The 10,921-nt window shown below is 65.4% G+C and overlaps 1 protein-coding gene across 25 annotated transcripts in view; it reads left to right on the forward strand.

The window, feature by feature from the left end:
• MCF2L (MCF.2 cell line derived transforming sequence like) overlaps positions 1-9,630 on the forward strand; it is an 89,840-nt gene extending 80,210 nt beyond the window's left edge. For 14 of the 25 annotated variants that reach the window (XM_061435415.1, XM_061435411.1, XM_061435412.1 and 11 more), the window contains 7 exons: positions 502-580; positions 713-779; positions 1,511-1,629; positions 2,344-2,436; positions 3,407-3,481; positions 5,661-6,227; positions 6,813-7,083. In XM_061435415.1, the coding sequence (XP_061291399.1) occupies positions 502-580; positions 713-779; positions 1,511-1,629; positions 2,344-2,436; positions 3,407-3,481; positions 5,661-6,227; positions 6,813-6,916 (1,104 nt within the window). In that variant the 3' untranslated portion in view covers positions 6,917-7,083. Of the gene's footprint in view, positions 1-501; positions 581-712; positions 780-1,510; positions 1,630-2,343; positions 2,437-3,406; positions 3,482-5,660; positions 6,228-6,812; positions 7,095-8,058 lie in introns of those variants that run through there. The other 11 variants (XM_061435429.1, XM_061435430.1, XM_061435428.1 and 8 more) reach the window with 7 other exon arrangements.
• Positions 9,631-10,921: the final 1,291 nt, after the last annotated feature.

Consider the following 10,921-nt stretch of genomic DNA (forward strand, 5'->3'; position numbering starts at 1 on the left):
ACGCGTCTGACAGAGACCCCGAGAGAGCAGCTCAGCCCGGGAGGCGCCTCACCACGTTGCCCGCCACAGCTCTGACACGCTTGGTGGTCTGGGCCCTGGCGACCCTGGGGGATGTGGCCCCAGGGCAGCGAGGAGGCCCTGGCGACCTGGTCACAGCTCACAACACACCAGCCGGCTCGGCCAGCCAAGGGCCCGCAGAGCTGCAGCGGGAGCGGCCTCAGCCAGCGCCCGGCTCTGCACCAGCCTGGGATACTCAGAATCCAGCGCGTACTAGCACAGCCAGTGGTCAGCACACCCTCTCCTGAGGGTTCCCGCTGAGTCAGAGTCAGAGCCGCAGGGTGCGGGCTTGGCAGCCAGCGCACCCTCGCACCAGGGCTCCTTCCTGCACCCCCAGTGCAGCACTGTCCCCCGGTTCCCACGGGTCCCGGGCACCTGCAGAGGGATACACTGGCACACGTCACAGTGGGCACGCACTCACCCCTGGTCTGCTCTGGGGCACAGGCACCCACTCCTGAAATCAAGGCCGCCTGGGTGAGCGAGATCCGGAAGGTGCTGACCAGCCAGCTGCAGGCGTGCAGAGGTGAGGGCCTGTTCCCTGCACCCCAGGCGTGTTTGGTCCCTCGGAGCAGCCCCAACCCTTGGCCCTCCAGGCTCCTGGAGGGGAGGGCACGCGGCCCCAGATCCTGACTGCACCGGGCCCCTCTCCCCACAGAGGCCAGCCAGCACCGCGCCCTCGAGCAGTCCCAGAGCCTGCCCCTGCCCACACCAGCTGGCACCAGGTGAGGCCCGCCGCGTGCAGGGTTCCCAGTGGGAGCCAGCCAACCCGCGCCACCATGTCTCCTGGTCCCCAAGCCCACCGCCCAGGGCCCGGGGGTGTGTCCCGGGCTCACACGCTGCTGGTCAGTCCCAGCAGGTCAGCGTCAAGGCCTGTGCCTCTGGCCCCAGCCTCAGGCAGAGGCCAGTCCCTGTGTTCCTGTTTTCTCCTGGGGAGGGGGTAGAAATCCCATCACGATCAGCGCGCAGTGGGTGGCTGTCCCAAGAGCAGCCCAGCACCCACGTGTCAGAGTTGGCAGTGCCCCAGGTGGCCAGATCCTAGGAGCACACTGGCTCACAGCTGTGGGGCCCACGGCTCACAGGCAGACAGGGACGAGGAGACTCATTTCACACTGGCCTCGTTACGTGTCTTCTGTCCTCATTTTTCCTCTGTTGCTTTATCCATCCACTATTTATTCTTTTACTGTTTTTTATGTAAGCCACGTCTAATCATCTGTGGAGTAGGATATAGTCTAAATAAATAAATCACAGAACAATAGCTTTAAAGGAGAAAGGTTACCCTGTGGGAGAAAAAAACAACACCCAGAGTCTGGAGGCGCATGGCCACGGCCGCAGTGGGAGACATGTGGCCCGAGCGCTGGGGAGGAGCTCAGGGTCATCCCCTCCCCACCCTCGGGGGCCTGTGAATGCTAACGGCAATGTTCTTTTCCTTTTTCCACGCGTCTGACGTCATTAGTCCCTCGAAAGCGAGCACAAGAAACATAAAAAAGTTAGAAGAAAGAAAAACGGACCCGCTGAGCCTGGAGGGATACGGGGGGCCGACACCACAGCAGAGGGCCCCCGAGAAGGGCAAAGGTGGGTGCTGGGCTGAGCCCGGAGCGCCGGGCCACCCAGGAAGGGCGAAGGTGGGTGCTGGGCTGAGCCCGGAGCGCCAGGCCCCCCGAGAAGGGCGAGGTGGGTGCTGGGCTGAGCCCGGAGTGCCGGGCCCCCCAGGAAGGGTGAAGGTGGGTGCTGGGCTGAGCCCCGAGTTCTGGGTCCCCTGAGAAGGGCGAAGGTGGGTGCTGGGCTGAGCCCGGAGCGCCAGGCCCCCCGAGAAGGGCGAGGTGGGTGCTGGGCTGAGCCCGGAGTGCCGGGCCCCCCGGGAAGGGTGAAGGTGGGTGCTGGGCTGAGCCCGGAGCGCCAGGCCCCCCGAGAAGGGCGAGGTGGGTGCTGGGCTGAGCCCGGAGCGCCGGGCCACCCAGGAAGGGCGAAGGTGGGTGCTGGGCTGAGCCCGGAGCGCCAGGCCCCCCGAGAAGGGCGAGGTGGGTGCTGGGCTGAGCCCGGAGTGCCGGGCCCCCCGGGAAGGGTGAAGGTGGGTGCTGGGCTGAGCCCCGAGTTCTGGGTCCCCTGAGAAGGGCGAAGGTGGGTGCTGGGCTGAGCCCAGAGCGCCAGGACAGTTGTGGGTTTCCACAGCAGGCGGGTCGTATGCACACCCCGTGGCCCCGGGCAGGTCCGTGTCAAGCATGGGGCCTGGGGGGGGACCTGGGTGTGACCGCCCAGCACCCCCTGCACCACCCTCTCTCCCCGCAGATGACGCGGTCACTAGCTCTACCTCAGAAAGCTCTGCCCTTTCTAAAAAGCGCTTCACCCTGCAGAGCTTTGCTGCCCTCAAAGCCCAGAAAGGTAAAGGCGCCCGCCAGCCCACGGCCTCGGGGCAGGTCGCACCCTGGTTGTGTCTCATCACCCGCGGTGCCATGTTCATCCGCGTGGACCGTCTCGGGAGGGCATCTGCCGCCTTCATCACCGGGGAGCATCTTCCACCCCGTCGCTCTCTGTCCCCAACGCTGGTGTGTCTGTCATCTGTGCGGCCAGAGCTCTTTTCGGGGCCTTTTCTTCGGGAAGGAGGAGGCCCACGCTTCTGATGGAGGCCCGTCTTGGGGGCCCGAGTGTCCTTTGCCTGCCTTCTGGCCCAGCTCCTCCCGCGAGCCCATCCTCTCCCGCCGTTCCCTGTCAGGCCCCAGCCTGCCAGAGAGCAAGGCTTTCACTTCCCTCTGGACTGTTTGAACGCACAGGCAGGTTCAGAGTGTCCCAAGGGGGGTTTCAAAGCCCACTGGGGCGCCCGGGCAGCGGATATACGCGAGAAGCATGCCCAGAAGCTGCAGGAGGGTCGTTAGAGGGCTCCCCGCCAGACACTAAAGACTGGAGCTCTTTTTATGGGCCCCGAAAATTGGAGCTTTTTTTTTTTTTTCCAATTTACAAAATCATTTTAAATTGGCTTCAAACAAACAAACGAAAAGGTGGACACATCCTGGTCCTCACGTTCGCCGGGTTTGCAGAGCATGTGCCCGGTGCGTGCTGCACGCGGGGCCCAGGACACAGACACCACGACGCCGACGCCGCGTCATCTGCAGCCCTTCCCGCCCTCCCACGGGGCTCCCCGTGCACCCCTGGGTCCCTCCGCCCGCGCACTCGGCTCGGAGTCCCCGGAAGGTGCACCTCTGGGTCCCTCCACCTGCGAGCTAAGCTCGGAGTCCCCAGAAGGCAGCTCTGGCCGCGGGTCTCATTGCAGCTCGTGATCCATGTCACTGCCCATGTGCTCAGCTTCTGCGCCTCACGCTCTCCTGTTCTGTCTCTGCCTCTCGCCCCTCTGCAGCTTCTCCCACCAGCCCTGACAAAAAAGCTAAGCGACACCAAGTAAAGAGCGACCCCACGCCTTTTGGGTTACGAGGTAGAGTGGCTCACCTTCTGGACAAGGCCTGACACCTGCCTCCCCATCCGATTAGGGACCCTGTCTCACCCTCACCTGTCATCTGAGCTGCCCGGCCAAGTAGGTCCCTCCCAGCCAGGGGCAGAGTCGGTGTTTTGTTCCAAACCTGACGCCCCCACGACAGCCCTGGTGACGTCTGGCTTCTGGCTGCCGGGCCTCAGGCTGGGCATGCCCAGCGCCGCAGAGCTGACCGCCGAGTGCCAGGCAGTGGCTGGGGACGCTGGCCGGCGTCTGGGACTGGCAGGGCTGTCTCCGCAGAGGCTGTGGGGCTGTGGGGCTCTGTGCCCCAGGCCTGATCTGCCTTGCTGTTGGTCCTCACACTTCTGGGGACAACAGCCGGTGGAGCCCTCCTACTGCGAGTTTCCTGGGGGCTCCCGCTGTGCAGACGCACGGGTCGGCTCTGCAGTGAAGCTCAGGTCTTGGCCTCCGTCGCCCCTGCGGCCCAGGAGACCCCAAGACCCCCGGCCCAGGTTGAGAGTCTGAGGTTCCCAGAGAGGATTCCACTGTGTGATTCATCCTGCGTTTCCCAGACAGCGTGGCGGTCCCTCGGGTGTGGCTGGACCCTACCCCGTGCTCAGACCACTCAGGGTGACCGGGCCCTCCCTAGCCTCCAAGGACAGTCTGTGCCCCAGGGACCCGGGCCACGCCCTCGCACGACCCAGGCAGGCCAGCCTGAGGCCAGCCCTGCACACTCAGCCCTGTGGAGCCCCAGGCTGGGGAAAGGAGCCGCCTCCCGCAGGGCTCCTGGGAGAGGCTGCTGTGGGCCCTTTGGGTTCCTGCTTAAGACCAGGGGTGTCCGAGGCACCTCCCTGCTCTGCCGACTCTCCTGGTCCGGGGCCCCTGCCCCGTGCAGCTCAGACGCTTTGCACGGCCTCTGAGCCCAGCAGTGTCAGCTCTGAGCTTCCCCGCTTACCTATGAGACAGTGAGGTGACCTCACATCCACAGAGGGGTGTTAGAGCCTGGAGCAAGCCCAGCGCGGCCAGCCCCCTCCCCTCCTGCCCTCTCCCCCTCCCCCCTCTCCGTCTCCTCCCCCTTCTTCCCCTCCACCCCTCCTTCCCTCCCCCTCCCCTCCCCTTCCCCTCCCCCTCCTCTCTCTTCCTCTCCCCTCACCCTCTCTCCTTTGCCTCCCCCCTGCTCCCCCTCCTCCCCTCTCCTCCTCCCCTTCCCCCTCTCTCCTTCCCCTCCCGCTGCTCCCCCTCCTCCCCTGTGGTGAGTCACTTCAGTCCACATGAGGGCACAGTGAGGTTTCTTGGCTTCCACCCTTGCCATCACCAAGTATCTGCTTCCTGGAGCTCCATCAGCCCCTCTTTCTCCAGTGTCAATACCAGTGGCTGTTTTACAGGGACAACAGGTGACCAGACTCACGGTCACCTTGGTCCGATGTCCTCCTCCAAGCCCCCAGCTCCTACACGGCCTTGGGCCCAGCATTTCCCCCTTACTCCCGCCAGTGTGGACACAGGGACCACCTCGCCTGGCACAGAGGGTCCCTCAGAGGCCTCGGGCAGCCGGGCGTGACCGAAGGGCAGTGCCCATCCTTGTGGGCCCGGCCGGGTTTACGGGCGCCCGCGTCCTGGGGCCAGTGCTCTGCGCAGCAGCAGCGTCATCGTCTGCCCACACTGTCCCCCGTCACACTCCTGCTTCCGTTTGGCCAGGAGCCCCTGTCAGTGCTGGGCGGGGTGAGCAGACATTTGTGGCCAGCTGCCTGGTGCCAGGGCCCCTGGTGACCAAGCCCAGCGCCCCCCTGCACTTCTTGCACTGGGCGACTGTGGACGTGCCCCAGCAGGCAGGGAGGGGGATCTGTGGCTGTAAACTCGCAGTTCCTGCTCCCCACACGGCCCCCGTGGGGCCATGGGTCATGCTCACGGTGGCTGCCCTTGGGGATGCAGGGCAGTGCAAACACTCGCCAAGGAGCGTTCGCGTGGTTTATAAAGCCCGAAGAAGCGTCGTCCAGTGGCCTCCCAGCCACTCCCTCGCCCTCCCTAGCCGGGGTGCTCTCAGCCCAGCCCCGGCAAGGAGCCCTCCTCCTGGCCGCTGCCCGCCGTGCGGTGAGGAGTGCTGTGCTTGCCAGTGGTCACAGAAAGGGCCTTCCCTTGGCAGCAGATCATGAGGGGATCCTCACCGGAGCCTGTTCCTCTCTAGGCTGGAGCAAAACGTCCCACCCATCAGAGACGCCTGAGGACAACGATGGCTGGTCCAGCACCGAGGAGCCCGTCAACTCCTCGGACGCGGAGGAGGAGGGCAGAGCGGGCCCCGGGAAGCTGGTAACCTGGGCCCTCACCTGGCCAGTGCTCCCCGCTGCACCCTTAGGGGCCCGGGGCCCCGGGGCCATGGGAGGGTCTTCCTGTGCCTGCCCTCTGTTAGTTCACATCAGCCTGGCCCACAGCGCACACCTGCCCGCTCTGCCCTGTAGGGGAGCTTTGCTAACGCTGCACGTCTCCACCCCAGCGTTTAAGAGAATTGCGTTGTCCGAGGTGCAAACTTGCCTTCGAGACAAAGTTCTGCTTTCGCATGAGCCCCGAGGGAAGCATAAGCCGTCAGAGTCAGGACGCACAGCAGTTACTCGCTGCCGCTGGCTGCTGCCCTGGTTCATACCAGCTGTTTGCAGCACGCAGAGCACCCCAGAGAAGGACGGGGCAGACACGCGTAGGTGGGGGAAAGCAGGTGCGTCTCAGGGGGCCCGGCGGCCCTTCCCGAGGAGGCCTAAGAGTGAGTGGAGCCGGCCAGGACCCCAGGGGTCAGCGGGGGAACCTCAGTGGGCAGGCAAGCCTGGGGGGGTGCCTCCTGCTCTCGGGGTGGCCAGAGGGTGGGAGGTGCTGCCCCGGGCCAGGGCGGGGCTGGGCGGGGTGTCCAGGGAGGACGATGTTGGCCCCCCGTGAGGATGAGGGGCCCCGGCCCAGTTCTGCCCGCTCCCATGCCAGGCGGTGCGACCCCTGCACAGCTCGGTCACACGAGGCTGGAGCCCCCGTGCTCCCGCAGAACAGCCTCCCCCTCGAGTCCGCGCTGCTTGGCAACTCTGTCCACAGAGGTGCTGAGCACCTGGTGTGTGAGGCGCTGGCCGCCGGGCTCTGAAGGCAGACGGGGGACAGGAGCCCCCTCTCACGGGTGAAAGACGAGCCCCCGGCCAAACTCGTTCCGTGCCTGCAGGTGTGGCCCAGGCAGGGGGCAGCAGGGCCACGGTGGCGGGCGCACGGGCCCGGAGGGGCAGGGCAGGCTGGGGGCTCTCAGGGGTCTGTGCGAGGCCTCTCCAGCTGCGGGCTACGGTGCATGGGGTGCCCTGCCGTACCTCCCCAGGTCCCCGGGAGGTACACCGTCACCAGGCTGGACGAGAAGGGGGTCTCCGACGTGCTGGCCCTGAGAAGCGGGGACGAGGTGGAGCTCGTGCAGGAGGGAGATGAGGGCCTCTGGTAAGACCCCCGCCCCACGTGCCCCTCGCCTGCGCCTGGCCGCGCCCTCACCCAGCCCCTTGCAGGTGCGTGCGGAACCTGAGCTCCGGCGTCGAGGGCTGGGTGCCCGCCCGCAGCCTGTCCACTCTCCTCTGCCAGGGTGGCCCCGTGGGGTGCCTGAGCAGCCCAGGTGAGCCCTGTGCCCCACCCCACCCCCTGTGAGCGCCCCCACCCCCGTCAGCGCCCCCCAGCCCCATGAGTGCCCCCCACCCCCGTGAGTGCCCCCCGACCCCCGTGGGCGCCCCCCACCCCCATGAGCGCCCCCCAGCCCCATGAGCACCCCCTACCCCCGTGAGCACCCCCCCGACCCCCATGGGTCCCCCCGACCCCTGTGAGCGCCCCCCAGCCCCTGTGAGCACCCCCCACCCCTGTGAGCACCCCCCCCGACCCCCGTGGGCGCCCCCGACCCCTGTGAGCACCCCCCAGCCCCATGAGCACCCCCCACCCCCGTGAGCACCCACAGACCCCCGTGGGCGCCCCCCACCCCCGTGAGCGCCCCCCACCCCCGTGAGCGCCCCTCACCCCCGTGAGCGCCCCCAGCCCCGTGAATGCTTCCTCACTCCCGTGAGCGCCCCCAGCCCCGTGAATGCTTCCTCACTCCTGTGAGCGCCCCCAGCCCCGTGAGCGCCCCCACCCCCATGAGCACCCCCCAGCCCCGTGAGCGCCCCCCACCCCCGTGAGCACCCCTCACCCCCGTGAGCGCCCCCAGCCCCATGAATGCTTCCTCACTCCCATGAGCGCCCCCAGCCCCGTGAGCGCCCCCCACCCCCGTGAGCGCCCCTCACCCCCGTGAGTGCCCCCAGCCCCGTGAATGCTTCCTCACTCCCGTGAGCACCCCCAGCCCCGTGAGCACCCCCCACCCCCGTGAGCACCCCCCACCCCCGTGAGCGCCCCCAGCCCCGTGAATGCTTCCCCACCCCCGTGAGCGCCCCCAGCCCCGTGAATGCTTCCCCACCCCCGTGAGCGCCCCCAGCCCCGTGAATGCTTCCCCACTCCCGTGAGCGCCCAGGTGAGGCCTGCGGTGACGGCAGGCAGCTGGGGGCCAGCGAGTCTGCCCGCGCAGCGCGCTGCAGCCCTCGCCTGCTTGCCCTCAGAGTCCAGTGCGGGTTCCGCGGTGCTGAGCCCCTCGTCCAGCTGCAGTGAGAGCTGCACGGCCGCCCTCGCTGACCTGCAGGGGTAGCACCACGGCCACCCTGCCCGCAGCACCAGGAGCTGGCCTCTGCTGGGGCCACCTGCCCACCGAGCTGTGCCCGGAACCCAGCGCTGCCGCAGCCCCCGAGGACGGGGCGCCTTCCCAGGCGCAGAGCGGAGTGCAGCACCGGATCCCCTAGGAAGGGGCAGACCGACGGAGCTGATGGACAGACCTCCAGGGGAAGGGCCCCAGCCGCGATCGTGGCCGCTGCCTCTGTTTCCACGTCTCTGCCTCTGGCGGCAGGAGCGTGCATCCTGTGGAGCTGCGTCCCGAGAAGCACCCGAGGGCCTGGCCAAAGGCTGGGGATGGGGGTGGGGATAGTTGGTCTTTTACACATTTTTTTTAAGCAGGGATTAATCCTACGGCCATTTTTTGTGGTACTTGGGCCTCTGATCTTTACCAGGAATCACTGTGTTTACATGAAGTGACAATTTGATACTGTATTTGATATAGAACTATTTTTGTTACCGGGGTTCACAGGGCACTGGGTGACCTGGGGGCTCCCGGGGACTTGACGGCGCCCTCTGAGGCCACCTGCTCCCAGGTGCGAGGGGGCCCCGGAGAATCGGGCAGAGTCGCTACAGACCGGCGGCGCAAAACCAAGGAAATTCCTTCATCTGTGTAGGTTAATTTTCAAAAGAACATGTAAACTATAAGAGGTTAACTTTCTTTTCTACAGAAAAATGAGGGGACTCCTGATTTTTTAACACTCTTCACTGACTTAGGGTATTTTTATTGTTTTTACATGTAAAGATGCCGTTTTGGCAGGTGTCACCCGAACTGACGCCGGGCCCGGGAAGCCCTGCGCTCGGCCGCCCCCGCCCTGGGTCCCGCGTGGCCGTGCCGTGAGCACGGGAGCAGAATTTATTTTATTCCACTCGAGGCAGAACTGGAAAGAAAACTCTTCTGTTCTACTGTTTTTGTGTGTGTTTCAGAAACAGATCCTGTTGTCTGGAAGTGCTTCTGTGTCTGGTTGGGGCAGACGTTTCTGTGTGTGCGTGTGTGTGTGCGTGTGTGTGTGTGTGTGTGTGTGTGTGTGTGTGTGCGCGCATGCGCACGCGCCCAGCGCGGCCGTGTGTCTATAGCCTCCAGGCTGCTGGCAGGGGGTCACTGTACGGCCCGAGCCCCAGGCCACTGCAGCCCCGCCGCGGCCCCGGTCGGCAGGCAGGTCAGGCCTCTCTGAACCGTGTAGTGGGCGGCGGGCAAGGTCTGCAGCTCTTTCTGGAAGCATGTAAGTTATTTGGAAAACGATGAGTCACGTAATTTACTTAATATATTGACTGTTCAGACACCGTTCCTGCCGTCCCTGCCTGGGATTGGCCCCGTTTCTGTGACCTCTTCCTCATGAAGGCACTTTAAAACTTCGCGTTTCAGCCACTGTTTTTTTTTTAACCTTCTGATGTAAATGAAGTTTAAAAGTCAGAATTCTTTATTGTATGGATGGAGTTTGAAATAAATATCGGCAACTCTTGCAGTCTGCCTTCATCTGTAGAGGGTCAGGGCCTGAAACTGGGCGGTGATGCTAGGGCTGCCCTCACTGGGGGGGCCGCCCTCACTGGAGTGCCCCCAGACTCCAACGCGAGTGAGCAGGCCCCCAGGCTCTTCACAACGGCCGCCTTTCTCCCCACTGGACGCCAGCGCCTGTGCCCCCTCACCCTCCTGCAGGGGCAGGACAAGGTGAGGCCTGCCCCTGCTCGGCCACTGGTCACTGAGAAGACCTGGCTGCCAGGAGAGAGGGTGCAACGCCAGGGGAGCAGAGGCTCCTCAAAGCCAAGTCGCCCTGGGCTGCCGGGTCCCCTCCACCCCCGGGGGGCATCCCCCAGACTTGAGCGCCTCTGCCCCTCGCGTTCACTTGATGCCTGCTGACACCCGTGCCCGCAGGGCATCTGTCTGTGGAAACCGGCTCAGCAGTGACGCTTGGAGAAGCCATAGAAGGAGCCTTGTCCCCGCTGGCCCTGTGCTCAGGATGCCGCACGTGTGGCTCCAAACACAGGCTCAGCTCAGCTCTGCTCAAGTGAAACCAGGGGCTCCGGGCAGAGAGCAGCCCCTAAAATACCCCTCTATCCGGAACACCAGAAGGCCACCTGCTTAGAGACGGGGTCACTGCGGGTGCAGTAGGTTGAGACGGGGTCACTGCAGGAGCAGCAGGTTGAGATGGGGTCACAGTGTCTCCTGTCCAATGACTGGTGTCCTTAGAAGAAGCAGGAGATTCACACACACACAGGGCAGCGGAGGCAGAAACTGCTCAGTGTGGCCAGGCCCAAAGGCCACTGGTGCCTCGGGAGCTGGAAGAGGTGAGAAGGACCCTCCCCAGAGCCTCAGAGGGAGCACAGCCCTCCGACACCGGCACCCAGACCTGGGACAGGCTAGATCCTGTGGCTGGGAGCCGCTGGGAGCGGGGCTGGGTGGGCAGCTAGAAGGGCACACAAGGAGTCCAGTGTCTGCAAGGCGCTTGGCCTGAGAAGGTGGTGGCCAGGGAGGAGGAAGCTGGCATGCTGGCCACTCATGGCGGGGGTGGCGGGGGCCCTTCTGCAGCCTTCACAGGACACAGGACGCCCCCAGCTCTCAGCAGGCCTCGCCAGCCCCCCTGCCCCGTGAGGAGAGCGAGGCTCAGAGGGGTGAGCCCCTCTAAAGCTGGAGAAGACGGAGCCAGGACCCCCAGGGGGCTGAGCCCAGAACGGCGACACCTGCCTCACGTGTCCCCGTGGGGCTCGGAGTCCCCCCAGACTCCTCCACAAATTCCACTACACTGGGTCCTGAGCAAC

This window comes from Bos javanicus, chromosome 12 (genome assembly GCF_032452875.1).
Source record: "Bos javanicus breed banteng chromosome 12, ARS-OSU_banteng_1.0, whole genome shotgun sequence".
NCBI classification, from domain to species: Eukaryota; Metazoa; Chordata; class Mammalia; order Artiodactyla; family Bovidae; genus Bos; species Bos javanicus.